This window comes from Catharus ustulatus, assembly GCF_009819885.2.
Source record: "Catharus ustulatus isolate bCatUst1 chromosome Z unlocalized genomic scaffold, bCatUst1.pri.v2 scaffold_26_arrow_ctg1, whole genome shotgun sequence".
Classification (NCBI taxonomy): Eukaryota; Metazoa; Chordata; class Aves; order Passeriformes; family Turdidae; genus Catharus; species Catharus ustulatus.
In genome coordinates this window covers 1,719,636-1,735,781 of record NW_024879445.1, presented here as the reverse complement: position 1 = coordinate 1,735,781, position 16,146 = coordinate 1,719,636, and the positions used below count along the sequence as shown (strand labels likewise).

General features: G+C 41.2%; 1 protein-coding gene across 3 annotated transcripts in view; it reads right to left on the bottom strand.

Moving 5' to 3' along the window:
• VCAN (versican) overlaps window positions 1-16,146 on the bottom strand; it is a 96,484-nt gene that overhangs the window by 11,470 nt on the left and 68,868 nt on the right. For all 3 annotated transcript variants that reach the window (XM_033086425.2, XM_033086427.2, XM_033086426.2), the window contains 4 exons: window positions 15,210-15,323; window positions 13,697-13,810; window positions 4,622-4,780; window positions 3,380-3,462 (listed from right to left, as the gene is read on the bottom strand). In XM_033086425.2, coding sequence (XP_032942316.1) covers window positions 3,380-3,462; window positions 4,622-4,780; window positions 13,697-13,810; window positions 15,210-15,323 — 470 coding nt within the window. The remainder of the gene's footprint in view (window positions 1-3,379; window positions 3,463-4,621; window positions 4,781-13,696; window positions 13,811-15,209; window positions 15,324-16,146) is intronic.

Here is a 16,146-nt window from a genome sequence, read left to right as displayed (position 1 = left end):
TTCAGAAATAAACTTGCCAACCCCTGCTGAAATCTCACAGGTGATAATGCAGCAGACATTTCAGTGAGGTGGATCAGAAAACCTCCTCAAGTATAATAGATTCAGGACCAGAATCTATAATATTGTGATTAAGGAGTGGGCCTGTTTCTATTTTATTAAGATAATTTTTCTTGTCCTAAAAGGTTGTGGGGTTTTTTTTATGGAAAACAGGCAGACAAAAGATTGGGTCAATAAGATTTAAATGTGGGTCAAGGAGATTTAAATACTATTTCTTGCTTTCTCACTGAATTTGAGTGTACTGGCTTCATTATTCAAGACACCAATTCCTCCAGGAATTCCAAGAGCCAGAGTGTGAATTTACCACATCACTCTTCATCTTTCCCAAAACTTGCTTACTGGCATTATTTTTCCAAGTTCAGCATAAATTCCAAAAATGTGCAAAAGAATACAAAGTTTGAGGGCTTTTTGTTTGCTTGTCTATTTTTTGAGTTTTGTTTTAATTTTTTGGGGTTTTTTGTTTTGTTTTGTTTTGTTTTAGTTTGTTTTTTTTTTTTACTGCTGCTGCTGGTTTTGATGAATTGTTAGCACAGAGTATTTTCTAGAGGGATGAAAAAGGAAGAATTCCAAGATATCAAAAGTGGCTGACTTACTAGGCACCTAAACTGTCTTTTTCAGAAGGGCTGAGAGCCTGTCAAGGCTACTTTAGGTTCAGTGAAGGTTTTCCAGTAAGAACCTTAATTCTGTATTCTCATTTACATGCTTTGCCCAAATATCATGTTTAATGGTGGCTGGCTCTTGGTCTCAGTTTAAAAAAATCTGGAGAAACACAACTTGTCAGAGGCTGAAAATGTTAAAAAATTAATGATTTCCTTCCACTGAACCCATTGGCTGGAAAACATTTTAGGTGCAAAGAGAGAAAAAAAAAGGTATTTTATCCCTTTTCCCAAAATTGCCAATAAAATATCTGGCAAAAGAGTTGCTGTCAGTGTGCTGCATATTTCTGGTGGGAAATGAGTACCAAAGTAATATAAACCTTTTTCTGTGTCTCCAGTAGTAAAGTTTGTGTTTCAAGCATTCCCAATTCCCAATTCTAGGGGCTTGTTTTGGTTCAGAAAGACAATTCACATGACAGAGAAAGCTGTCACCTACAAAATGTCTTGATGATTTGTTGTTGTTGTTGTTAAATTGCTTTTTCTTTTAAGTCTACAAAGCACCAGAACTGTTAGGGGTTTATTTTTAATCCATAAAACCTCATAAAGTCATGCTGCATGATTTCTTGAATTGAACCAAGCTGTTGTTGGAGAAAATTCAAAGAAGTATCAAGATAAAGATGAATGTGCACCACTTGTAGCTGCACAATCACTTTTCTGATGGAATCTCCAAGAAAACTGATATCAGGGGGATCCCCAGCAGGCTTGACAACTTTTCCCCTCTGCCAGTAGTTTTGAATAGAATTGTGGATAGATAATATTTTTTTGGAGAGTGCACAGAGTAGGGAAATAAATTTAGAAACAGCTGAATACAGATGCACCCTGATACATAAAATACATCAAGGCTATTTAAATTCTGGCTATAGGCAGGAAAAACCTCTAAGCTCAGAAATTCAATTTGGAACCTGAGTGTTGATGTAATAATGCTGATTGTTATTATCACAAATTATGCTAATGCATTTAAAGCCAGCATGAATTCTGCTTATCTGCACACACATGGAAGAGGCAAATTTTCTACTGCATAGTATTTAAATTCACTTCAATTTTAGGACATCATCAGGGAAATAGATTGGATGTATATATTTAATTGTTATCATTCCTATCAATTACTAGAGAAGTAATAAATCACTTTAACAACAAGAGTGGTTAGAAAGTATGAGAAATAAGTTAAAAGCCAGGGAAAAATGAACAAATGAGGCAGCTGCTCAGAACCATGAGATCCAGAAACCATATGGAATAAGTTATGAGGAAAATCTATTGAAGCAATGAACATAAGTGATTTCAAGAGACACCTAAATTGTTTCTGAAGGAAGAGACAGAGGGAAGTTGTTAAAAATGAAAGAAAAATAAGGTGGAAAAAAAGATCAATCAAAACAGAAATCTGTTGGACAGATGGTACCACTCTGCTCCTAAAATATCTTAGTATCTTAAAATTGAAAAATTACATAAAAATATAATGCCCTGGGTCAGTAGCCTGAATTAAGGCGGAAAAAAAAAGGATCTTAGTTCTAATTTTAATTCCCTCAAAATCACAGAATCATAAAATGGTTTGGACTGGGAGGGACACCTTCCACTAGACCTGAGTGATCCCTCAATGGCACAACAGCTCTGTCTTTGGAATATATAAGCATTTATCTTATTTTACACTTGGTGTCTGGAATCACCAATGGGTTCACCACCCCTCCTTGCTGCCACCTGCCACACACACAGCCATGTCCCCAAGAAATGTCTCATTTATCAGCCATTTCAGAGCACTTTAAGACCCTGGTTATCTACATGAAATGGCAATAAATGAAGCCTGCTTTGCCCCAGGTGTCTTTCTACACCAGCAGCAGCCAAATGGTCTGCAGCAACAACAGGTGTGTCCAGATGCTGTCTGATTTAAAACTTCACAACTGGAAGGAAAAATCATAACCACTTTGGGCTTTTTCTTGGTGTAATGCTCTTCACTGGGTGCTCAACACCAAATAAATCATCTGTTCCTTCTACAGAAGAGACTAAATGGGGAAGAGTTTAATAATTTCCTATGTCCATCAGCTCTTTGATTTAGGTTTGTTGATGGTGGGTGAAGATGTTTTCCCTCTCCTTCTGCTGGTTTTCCTTTTTAAGTCAGCATCTTAAAATGTGATGGGTGAATTATGGGTCACAGGCCTCCTGAACCAGCTAAGGATGGCTGCTGCAGAGCTGCCACACAGAGCAGGCTCCAGAAATACTTGAGAGGCTCCTCTGTGCACCCCAGAGACCCAGCAAAGAGCTTGAATGCCACATCATCCCCCAAAAATGCATCCTGGTGAGTGAGGAGGATTGCCACACATGGCCTTGTGCAAGGCAAAATCACGAACCAGCTCCAGCAGAGACCCTTAAATTACCACAGCCTCAGATTTTTGCTCATTTCCATTTGAAACCTTTGAGAGTTCCCACACATACAATAACAGGAACTAAGAAAAAGACCTTAGAGCTAAACCACAAAATATTAGGTGTCCCAAAATGAATTTACTGGCTGTTTGCTTGGGTCCATATTTAGTGACAGGCAATTTTTTTGGTTGTTTTTTGTTTGGGTTTTGGGGTTTATTTTTTTTTTTTAATGCAGCTTCTCCGATGCTAGTGGGAATTTGATAAGCCACCACAAAAAGAAATGAGTGAGTGATTTCAGCTCAAAGGCATCTTACCAGTGGGCTACCATCAGTCCAGCGGAAATCACGCTCAAACATCTTGTCATTGAGGCCAATCCACTGGTAGTCATGGCCAATACCTAGGGAACAAGAAGGGCATTTTTATTAACCTTCCCATAAATGGAAGAGATTTCACCAAAGAAAAAAATTTCATGCAGAATGAATCAGACATCCTGTTCTTAAGATTATTCTGCCCTTTGTGCTAATGACTGGCTTAGAGGCTCTTTTCAGCTTTTTTGTTTTAATTTGGGATGTGTGTAAAAATGCAGATTCGCATCTAACAGTTTTAAATGACCTTGTTTCTTCACTCCCAGTGATGTCTATCAAGGCAAAGAGAATTCATTTCCTACCTGAGAACATAAGAGGGGAAGAAAAGAAAAAATTCAAAATCACCTATTCTAATCCATATTTTTCAAGTTTTAGTTAGGCTGTGACCAGTGTTGTCTAAATTTTACAATACAACACAGTAGTTACTTCTTTATGCCTAACCAACATCATGCATGATGGCATTGGCTTGATGTCATATGCACAAAATACCTTGTCTTGAGAAAAAAAGTAAGTTTCAAAAACTTTCAATGCCAAAACAAAAGTTCCTGTTTTCATCCCTCCCCCAAAAAGTATTTTCTATTCAACAAGCAATAACTTAATAGTGATAGAGAACTTGTATTTATTGCAGAAGTAAACATTTAGATCACAAAGTGATTCTAAAAGTGTGCTGTAAGTTGGAGATGCAAAAGCTGAGTGGTGAGGAGGAGATCTCTGAACCCTCAGTGATCTCTCTTGTTTAGAGTCACAGAATACAGAGCTGGAAGGGACTCGTGGGATCATCAGTCCAGCTCCTGTCCCTGCACAGACACCTCAAAATCCCACCCTGGGCATCCCTGGCAGTGCTGTCCAAACTCTCCTGGAGCTCTGGGGCTGTGCCCATTCCCTGGGGAGCACCCTCTGGGGAAGAACGTTTCCTAAAACCCAACCCAACCCTGCCCTGACACAACTTCAGGCCATTCCCTGGATCCTGTCCCTGTCACAGGGAGCAGAGATCAGAGATGCCCCTCAGAGGATGCTGGAGACCACAATGAGGTCTGACCTCAGCCTGCTCTTCTCCACCTAAACTGTCCAAGTGACCTCAGCTCCTGTCTAAACCCTTCCCCACCACCTTTGGACATCCCCGACCCCTTCAGATCCCCCTGGTGTGGTGTCCCCCAAGGTGTGAGGCAGAGGGACGCCGTGGGTACGCACGGTTGACGAAGATCTGCTCCTCGTGGGACAGGATGCTGGTCAGGTGAGCTCCCTGCAGGCGGCACTCCCGCTCCGCCGTGTCCCACGTGCGCCGGTGCGCGAAGTACTTGTAGCACTGCCCCTGGAACTTGTGCCAGCCGTAGTCACAGGTCTCCGTGTCTGCAGCAAACAGAGCACAGCGCTGTCAGTGCGCCAGAAACAGGCATGTTTCATCAGTGCCCCAAAATCAGGCGCGTTTGGTCAACGCACCAAAATCAGGCATGTTTGGTCAACACCCCAAAATCAGGCGCATTTGGTCAACGCACCAAAATCAGGCGCATTTGGTCAACGCACCAAAATCAGGCGCGTTTGGTCAACAGCCCAAAATCAGGCATGTTTGGTCAACACCCCAAAATCAGGCACGTTTGGTCAACGCACCAAAATCAGGCACGTTTGGTCAATGCACCGAAATCAGGTGCATTTGGTTAATGCACCAAAATCAGGCATGTTTGGTCAACACACCAAAATCAGGCGCGTTCGGTCAACACCCCAAAATCAGGCACGTTTGGTCAACACACCAAAGTCAGGCACATTTGGTCAACGCACCAGAATCAGGCGCGTTTGGTCAACGCAAAAAATCAGGTGCGTTTGGTCAACGCACCAAAATCAGGCATGTTTGGTCAACGCACCGAAATCAGGCACGTTTGGTCAACGCGCCAAAGTCAGGCACATTTGGTCAACGCACCAGAATCAGGCGCGTTTGGTCAACGCACCGAAATCAGGCACATTTGGTCAACGCACCAAAATCAGGCACATTTCTTCAATGGACTAAAACCAGGCACCTTTGGTCAATCGACCAAAACCAGGCATGTTTCTTCAGTGAACTAAAATCACGCACATTTCTTTGGCCAACGCACCAAAATTAGACGATCTTGATCAATCAACCAAAATCAGGCGTGTTTGGTCAACACAACCAAAATCAGGCATGTTTCTTCAACGGACTAAAACTGGGCACCTTTGGTCAGCGCATCAAAACCAGGCACATTTGATCAATCAACCAAAACCAAGCATGTTTCTTCAATGAACTAAAATCAGACACATTTCTTTGGCCAATGCGCCAAAATCAGGCATATTTGGTTAGTGCGCCAAAATCACGAACGTTTATTTGGCCAATGCACCAAAACCAGACAACTTTGATCAATCAACCGAAACCAGGCATGTTTGGTCAACACAGCAAAATCAGGCACATTTGATCAATTAACCAAAACCAAGCATGTTTGGTCAACTCACCAAAATCAGGCATGTTTGGTCAATGCACCATAACCAGGCACATTTGCTCAGTGCAATGAAACCAAGAACATTTGATCAATCAATCAAAATCAGGTACATTTGGTCAATGCACCAAAACCAGGCACATTTGATTAACCAACCAAAACCAGGCACCTTTGGTCAATCAACCAAAACAAGGCAACTTTGGTCAATTGACCAAAACCAGGCATGTTTCTTCAATGAACTAAAATCACGCACATTTCTTTGGCCAATGCACCAAAATTAGACAACTTTGATCAATCAACCAAAACCAGGCATGTTTGGTCAACACAGCAAAATCAGGCATGTTTGGTCAATGCACCATAACCAGGCACATTTGCTCAGTGCAATGAAACCAAGAACATTTGATCAATCAATCAAAATCAGGTACATTTGGTCAATGCACCAAAACCAGGCACATTTGATTAACCAACCAAAACCAGGCACCTTTGGTCAATCAACCAAAACAAGGCAACTTTGGTCAATTGACCAAAACCAGGCATGTTTCTTCAATGAACTAAAATCACGCACATTTCTTTGGCCAATGCACCAAAATTAGACAACTTTGATCAATCAACCAAAACCAGGCATGTTTGGTCAACACAGCAAAATCAGGCATGTTTGGTCAATGCACCATAATCAGGCACATTTGCTCAGTGCAATGAAACCAAGCACATTTGATCAATCAACCAAAACCAGGCATGTTTGGTCAATGCACCAAAACCAGGCACATTTGATTAACCAACCAAAACCAGGCACCTTTGGTCAATCAACCAAAACAAGGCAACTTTGGTCAATCGATCAAAACCAGGCATGTTTCTTCAATGAACTAAAATCACACACATTTCTTTGGCCAATGCACCAAAATTAGACAATTTTGACCAATCAACCAAAACCAGGCATGTTTGGTCAATGCACCAAAATCAGGCATGTTTGGTCAACACCCCAAAATCAGGCACGTTTCTTCAATGGACTAAAATCAGGCACCTCTGGTCAGTGCATCAAAACCAGGCACATTTGATCAATCAACCAAAACCAAGCATGTTTCTTCAATGAACTAAAATCAGACACATTTCTTTGGCCAATGTGCCAAAATCAGGCACATTTGGCTAGTGCGCCAAAATCACGAACATTTATTTGGCCAATGCACCAAAAACAGACAACTTTGATCAATCAACCAAAACCAGGCATGTTTGGTCAACTCACCAAAATCAGGCATGTTTGGTCAATGCACCATAACCAGGCACATTTGCTCAATGCAATGAAACCAAGCACATTTGATCAATCAACCAAAACCAGGCACATTTGGTCAATGCACCAAAATCAGGCACGTTTGGTCAACGCACCAGAATCCAGCACATTTATTTGGCCAATGCACCAAAACCAGGCACATTTCTTCAGTGGACTAAAACCAGGCACATTTGGTCAATGCACCAAAAACAAGCAATTTGATCAATCAACCAAAACCAAGTATGTTTGGTTAATAAACCAAAATCAGGCACATTTGGTCAGTGCACCAAAATCAAGCACATTTATTTGGCCATTGCACCAAAACCAGGCACGTCTCATCTACACAAAAGGATTTTCTGTGGGACAAAGCTTCAAGAAAAAACCCATCTGTTAAGGCATGCAGAATCACACACCCATCCTTGAGACCTCACTTTCAGGCAGTTGTGTTCACCCACTTTTCACCACAAACTGCACGGGTATTACTTATCTAAGGTACGTAATTACAATTGGAATTTTTGTGGGTTTCCGCTGATTGGATTTATCTGAATCTGGGCAATTTCAGGAGGACGTCTCCATCCTTATCCCTGGATGGATGAAATGCCTGGATGTTGGGCTGCAGTGAACCTACATTTCATCAGTTTCCTGAGCCTGTCCTTGGGTATGGGAACTTTTACACGGACAAATGGTTCTTCAAGTGACTGTACTAACTTAAGTTTGGAAGAAACTGATAACTGAAGATTATATGAAGGGAAATTACTGTAATTTTTCAGCCTGCAGAAGAAAAGCTGCAATATTATCTTTCTGAGCCAATGCCCCCAAATCCTCCTCCAAAACCCATCTTCCTTGATGAAGTCAACTTTAGGCGTGAATTTGTTAGGAAGTTTGCAAAGCTGAAATACAAAGTAATGAAATTACACGTTGTCTGTGCTTGCATGAGGCATGCTGCTGATAAGAATAAATCACAGAGAAAGTTCACACCAACCACTATATCCTTTCAGCTCAAAGAGAAATAAACACAATCCTTGGAACAGGAACAACCTGGATTTGACGTTAATTATTCTGTCAAGGTTAGGCAGCTGTAAACAGAATAGATGGCAAAAAACCCAAGAGTTTCAATTCCAAGTTTGCTTCCGTGGGGATGAATCACAGGAAAAATCAGTATCATTAAGATGGGCAAAACAAGAGTGATGTCTGAATGTGTCTGGGCTGTGCTTGAGGATGGGAAGGACTTGCCAGTGATAAGATGGAGTTTTAGGGAGGAGTGGGAGAATCAGCAGGGGAAAGGCAGAGAGTTTCGAGCCATGGCAGATGCAATGGCATCATAAAGGACATTTCAGCACAAGATCACAGCAAATTTCAGCCACAGCTATCTCAGCACACCCTGAGGGGCCTCAGGGTGCTGAGGAACAGAAACACAAGGCGTGGGCTCCCCCACCCCACCCACCAGGAATCAGCCACTTCCCACCACGTTTTATCAGTCCCACGAGCAAAACGGTGTCTGAAGCCAACTGTTCCAGCCTTTCCAGAGTTATGGAGACGTTCTGGGCTGGAAAATGGATTTCTCATTTTCAGTAAGTGAATGCAGTCAGTGGTCAATAACATGCTTTGGCCAAAAGGGCCAAAATAGCCAAATATTGCAGTGTAGGCCAAGGGCTGATGGCTGCAAATATCCTAAGGGATTACTTAGGTTTGAGCTGCTACCACCTGAAAAACAATTATTCACAGCACAGGTTCTTAATTCACAGGAGGAATTTCCATCCTGACACACCAAATTGCCTGTTTTTTCAGAAAAAGGTTTCAAATCCCCCATGACACAAACTAGATTTTACATGTGCACAAATGGATTTTAAAGTACTAACCTATCATGAGGTTTATCAGAATTTCTCTGACACCAATAATGTAGCCATTGTCTTAGGAGACTGATAGCAAAACAATTTCCCAAAAGTCATCAGTATTGCCATAAATGTACCAAATGCAGAGGCATAACAAAGCTTACACTGATTACCTCCTTTCTATTTCCAGGAAGCTGAACTGTAGAAAACTGCTTGTGCCTTGAGTCATCCCAGCTATGAGAAAAGGAATGTAATCTACATAACCAAATTGTTAGTTTTTTTATCTTTTCCCTCTTTGTGTTCATTGGGAGGTGCAGGCTGCAGACACAGCTTTAATCTCTGGCATCGAGGTAATTTTTAAAGTTTAGTCTGCCTTGAGTTTTCTAGAACATTTGTTAAATCACATGAGGCTGACTAACAGACCTGTGTCCCTTGTGAAGGCACTTAAGATTTTATTATTTATCTGGTTCAGGGGCTCCTTTGTCTCACAGGAAACAACTCAGATAATAACAAAGAGCTGAGAAAAATGTGGCCAGAGAGGATTTCCAGACTATTCTAATCAAGTTTTCCCTGGCCTCTCCTAGGGAAGAAGTGAAGGATTTGAGAGAAGATCTCCTGAAAGGCACATTGGGGAAGCAAAGAAGTTTGAAAATACAAAACTGAGAGGACTGTATTTATAAAATTAAATATAATGGCCTGGGCATGAATAATAAATAACACAATTTTCCTTCTTAAGGCAAAAGGTGCCTGAAGTTAATTTTTGCACCTGTGTGTGTTCCAAATCCAAAAAAACCCAAAAAACTGATGGCTATAAAATACATGGTGAAAATTTTTTCTGGGGTTGGGGGAGTGATTGGGGATTCTGAGGTTTGTTTTTTGGGGGATTTTGCTTTTGTTGTTTGTTGGTGTTGGCATTTTTGGGTTTTTTACAGCAGAGAGGTTGATGAGAAGAGGGAAAAAATGAAAAGGGAATTGAAGATTCAAGATGATAGAGGATAAAAAATGCAAACCAGGCAAGCAAAACTGTGGGGACAGTTTCATCTCTGCAGATTTTGTCCTCAGTGTGCAATGAAGAAAGCTGAAAGGGTGATAAAAAGGTAAAGGATTCCATATGGACATAAATTTTTAGTGCCTTTACTAAACCAGTAGACACTAATTGCTGGTGGCTGTAAATTTTCTGACCCAACCACAGTGAGCAGAGTAGGTGCAAGCACTTATTATGAATGCAATACTTCACATTCATTGTGTACTCCAGCATGTGATGGAAAGACTGAAACACTGCTCACCATATTTGTGGTGGTTTAAAACTCATCTAGGGTTTATGACAATTCACAGGGGTTTTCAGTGGTGTGCACAATAAAGTTACCCTCACAGCTTCTGTTCTCTATAACTGCAATTGAGCATGTGTAACAACATCCCTAAACAGTGCATTTTAAAAAAACATAAGAGTTCTCTGTAGGTTTGATACATAAATAGGGACTGTTTTTCCAAAACCTGCTGACAATAGGTCCATTGTCTTTAAAGAAACTCCAGAAGAGGCTTAAAGGAAAAAAAGATTGACACAGGTACCAGAACATAATGAGAGTCTTACTCAGCTGTGAATTTTATCAGTGACTCTCTGCTTTCAGCTAATGAGGAAATGCTGGAGGCCACTTAGCCCACACAGGAGAAACCCATTTCTCTAGCAAATATCCAAAACATTCCCTTTTCAGCTGATAGACATCAGTAAGAGACCATCTGTTTTCAGAAAGCATCTTTTCCCTGGGCTCTTCTCAACTACTTCAATCCCAACCAACCAAGCCCTGGGAACAAAGGGAATTAAATGAGACTGGAGCAATCACAGACATTGAAGCAATGAACTTGGGTTATAAGAGCACATGATTTCTGATAGGGTGGTTAAAACCCACAGTTGTTTTGCTTTCAGAACCTGGAAGAGAGCAGCTGGTTGAATTGTCCCATGGAGGCTCATCCTGTTACAAACACACATGTGCCATTTTTGCACGCATGTCCAGCTGCAAGCAAGCCAAACCTTAAGGTTAAAACATTCCTTGAGAGCAGGTAGACACCAGCTAGAGCAGAAAAGGGAGAAAAAGGAAAGGAAACTCTAGCCAGCCAAGGAAGGAAGAGGAAAACCCACAGAGATGTTCATCCAGTTCTCATAAAGAGAACTCACCCTGAAATCTGAGGTTCAAATTGCAAGTCTCTGCCATTTCCTGAGAGTTGTCATAGGGGCTTTTCACAGAGGGGTGACAGTGGAAAGACTGATGGCTGTCCCAGAACAAAACTCACACCAAGATTTACTGTAGTCTCCTGTCATTCTTTGGAAAAGTGTTTTGGGGATATTTATGAATTTTAAAGGGTGATGTTCAAATGCCAACAAGTGACAAGCAGAATTTGCATCTTTCATTTGAAAAGATACAGGTGGTGGGCAAAAGGGGATATTGTCTCTTTTAATCTCACCTGCTCCAGAGTGATGCTGTCTTTACTGAGCTAACAATCCAGTTTAAAGGCAAACTTTTCAAGGAACTTTCAGCTGCACTATTTCTAACATCTGACAAATTCAGCTCTCTTCAGGAAGATGTTCCTGGGCTCAGATTGCTGAACTCCTTCCACCTGGCAAGAGGAAGGGCTGTCAGGGAGCCAGCTCCAGCTCCCTGAGTCTCAGGACTGATTTTCCTCAGCCTGGATTAGATCACCCAGAAGGTTCCTTTAACTTCACCACCTGCCAGAGCTCCCTGGTGTGCAGTTCTGCTGTCCCCTGTCACATCCCCTCCAAATGCTGACACAACCATGATACTCCTGTCAAAGATCCCTTAGTCCAGAGCAGTCCCACGGGGCAATTTGGGTGAAATTCTGAGTTTTGCATTTTCTTCTGCACCAGTGTAGTGGGTGTGGGTGTGGTGGTCTCCCACCCTGACCTTCATTTCCAAAGGCAGTGCATGCTCCCTGCTCCCATTCCCTCCCACAGCATTTTGAATGCTCAGCACTGTGCCTAACAAATCCCTTCAGACTGATTTTTTTTTAAGCTTTCTAAAATGAATAGTATATTTGAAATTAAAAAAAAAAAAAAAAGGAGTAATGAAATATAATCTCGGTGTGCTGAGCTCCACCTTTCCTGTGGCACTGAGGTGCACATTCTGTCGTCCTGGCTGGTCTTTAAATCTAGTGAGGTCAGGACTGATGCCTTGAAATAAAGCCTGCTTGCCAGACAACCATGTCTGAATCGCCAACACAGTTTTATTTTGTCTGGTGGAGTGGAAATTTGGCACTAAAACCTTTTCCCAAGTCCCAAACCACTGCAGGACTTTAAGTGGAGGAAATTTAAATTCCAAAGCTGAGAGAGCACAGCTCTGGTTCTGATTGACAAACTAGGAAATGTTCCCACTAACCACCTAAAATGCACTCTCAGGTTGGTCATAAAAAGCAGCTTAAAGCTACCATGGCACTCAGAGCCACTCACTGCTATGGATTTGCTGAAATGAAGGGGAGGAGGAAGGGAATGAGAACATTTATTTCTTTTGGTGTGAAAACACTCCCAATTTTTAATTTGGGAGACAAGATTCAGAAAGCCCTCTCAAGTTACAAGGTTAGCCAGGCTGCTGAAAAGGTTAAACAGTAAAATGCTGGAGCTGATCAGCTCTGAGATTTTTCATCTCTAACAAACAGAACTCCACAGGTTGAGCTGGAAGAGTTTGCAAATCATTCTTCACTGAAGGTGAGAAACAAACATGAAAATGCACAATATTAATGAAACAAATCCAAAGGTTTAGTTCAGTCACCTGTGACCAAAATCATTCAGCTGAAGGAAAAAATATTTTCATAAGTTTAGCAAGCACGTTGTAATACACTATTTTTTTTTCTCACGGAAACGCCTGCATTTATTTTATGGACAGAGCAAATGTTGCTACCCTATTCCTCCTCCCACATATTAAGTAAGCACTTTGCACTGTAAATGTTTCCTGTAAATGCAGTGGGGCTTCTTGCAGGCAATTTTCTAAAAACTACATCACTTGGACATTCAGTCTTATTTCAGTTGTCCAGCTTAGAAAGCTTTTTGCGATCTCCTTGTAACGATAATCCTGCACCTACTGTTCCTAAAATAATGCCAGAACAAATAATTTTGATAACTGTGGGATGAAGCTGTGAAATATGTGGTGCCCAGTGGATGAATATATAATCTGTCTCATTCACTAAACTATTCCTGCATCTCACTGATGCTTTTTGGAGGTGATGGGTTGTGGAGGGGAATACGTCTTTCATGACACATGTAATTTTTTAAGAGACAAAATCAGTCACAAAGTAACTCTGCTCCCACTCATTAAGCATCACTACAGTAATAAGAGAGCCTCATTATGTGTCTTCCCAGCAGTTTGCAAGCCAGAATAAGCAAGCAGGCTTGGAGCCACCTGAAAACTCCTTCTGAAAAGCAATACCTGGGACCTGTTGTGTTGACACAGAAATTGCCTCATGTATCAGTTTATATTTTTGTGCAACACAGGTTAGCATGTGGATAGGGCTTGTGCAAAAGAGCCTGGAAAAAACCCTGAACCACAAGTCAGGGAAGTCCAACAAAAATTAGGAGCTCTCCTCACCACTGGTGAATTCACGCAGGTTTTTGTCGGCTTCTTCCACCTTCGTGTTTTCAGAAGGCTTTGCCCTCTTACTCCAGAAGGATTTGGGGCTGGAAATGGGTGTCCAGCTGCACAGGAGAGGGAACAGCCCTTACCTTGCTCACAGAGAGCCCCGATGTAGCTGGGCAGGCACAGGCAGGTGAAGGTGTTGAGGCCATCGATGCACGTGGCTCCGTTCCGGCACGGGTTGGACTGGCACTCGTCGATGTCTGCAGCAGGAAATAAAAGTGGTTTCATCACCCACCCAACTCCCAGGAGGGAAATGTTCTGCAGCCTTAGTCAGGCTGGTGGCTGGGACCGGTTCAGAGCAGAGGAATGAAGTATTTCGAAAGGTCCCAGTGTGGATGAAATAGAGGAATGCCATGGAGCGCTCTCCTGGTGGGAAATCTGACTTGAGTGTGTGACCCTGGCACAACAAAAATTCCCACTCACCACCAGGGACCTCGAATATCTTCACAAAACTGAAATATTGGAAATCTTATCATGCTAATTTCAGCCTGCAGAGCAGCAGGCTCTGGAATCTCATTGGTTTGCATTTCTCATTTCTCTCTTGTCTAATCTTATTGAGATAAGGACAAAACATCGTGGCACTCATGGTCTTGCACAGTAAACAAATAACATGTCTGTCCCTGCCTCCTCTAGCTGCTAAAATACTTTATCTTCACCTTTTAAACTGGAGCATCAGTTCATTTTATATAATTATTTTCAGCAGGGGTTTCTTTTGCACAGGTTATAAGCTAGTGTGTCTCTTTGTAAAGATCATATGAAGTTTTCTAATGAGTGCTGTTCCTCTGAAACAATCACAGTGTAAACTTCAACACAGCTTTTGCAAACATCTCCATCCAAAAAAATGTAATGCTGGTTGTGGTTCACTTATTAAAATATAAGAGAGAAGTTGGACATATCTACAAACTAACAAACAACTAGACATAATTTCTGCATTATGTAGAAGACTTAAATATATATATTTCTATTTTAAAATATGTTCTGGTCAAATTTTATGCTAGGTCTTACTTGTTCCAGTAATTGTATCATACTTTGGTTGGCTTTCTGGAAGGAAAATTGGTAATTCTGAAGCACATAGGTGAGTATCTTGAAATCTACAGTCAAAGGAGGTTTAAAGATGTCACAGGCAGCTGGAAGAGGTTCCTCAGCTGAATTGGTTACCAAAATACTAATTTGTACCAAAGATGCATGTGATTATGATGATATTTAAATTTTCCTGCCACAATTTTCAATTTTGTGTTCAGTGCTCAGCTTCCCATTCACATTTGGGATTAGTTTATCTTACCAGCCTTTCAAAAATCTCTTAGGGAACCATCCCAAATACTAATCTCTATTTTGTTTTGTGGTTTTGAATTCAGTGCTGTGATTTCCAGCCATGATTTACAGTTCCCTTCACTCTTGTGTGTGTGCAAAAATCTGTGCACTTCATGGGGAGAGGGAAAAAGGGAGACACAATGACAATTTCCATTTAATTGTCCCAAAGCAAGGCTTTGGTGCAGAACTTTTCAAACATCCATGCAGAATTCAAATTTATAGCACACCAGGTCTCATGTACACGAGCTTTAAATCAAGTTATTCAGCACCCAGATGTCACCAGTTTACCTAATTCACACTGCTCCCCGCTGAAACCTGGCAGACAGGTACAGATGTAGAAGGAGCCACGTGGGTAGCAGGTACCACCATTGAGGCAGGGGCTGCTCTTGCACGGATCTTGGCCTGTTAAACAAGTAGAGAAAGGCATTTCATTCCCTAGTTTCAAGGAAATGGTGTATTTTTGATTTTCAGGAGGAAAAAAAAATATTTCTTCATTGTTGCATTGGTGGTGCAGGCTTTACTGTGGTTATAGAAACTCTATTAACATACTCAACCACTCAAAGTAAGATTTATAAAACAGTGAAGCTGGTCTTCAGGCATCACTACTTTCAACTTTAACAACAATACAGCATTTACTATGAACCAATGTAAATCACTGTCGGAATTACTTTTTTTTTTTCCACAGCAATTTGTACTATATTTGGCAGTCATGATACTCTGTTGAGGATTTAGTTTGCATGACATGACAATTAATTATAGCTGAAAACAGTTAAACATATGCAAAATGAATGGAAAATGCTTTTTTCTTGAACAGGGTTAGTTTATGCAGAATGACAGGGTACACAGAACATACTGACTGGCTACTTATATTTAATCCATCAATGCCCACAAAGTCTTAATTTTTTTCTCACATGTGTTTTTCCCACCTGCTTTTCTTAAAAATACATTCAAAGAATACAAACAAAGGCACTGAATACATTTGTAACTGGACTGAACATTAAGATAAAAACTTACCTGCTGTGAAATCCTCAGATGTTACAGGAGTTAGCGTTTAAATACCATTTCCTTGAAGAACTTTGTGCCTTCCAGTGATGTTTATTTCCACTGAGTTTAGATACCTGGGTATTTTCATTTGATTTCAAGCCTAGGAGCACTCACTCACACAAACAAGTCCACACTAAACCATTTTTAAGAGTTAGTTTCTCACAGTGAGAGGGAAATCCTG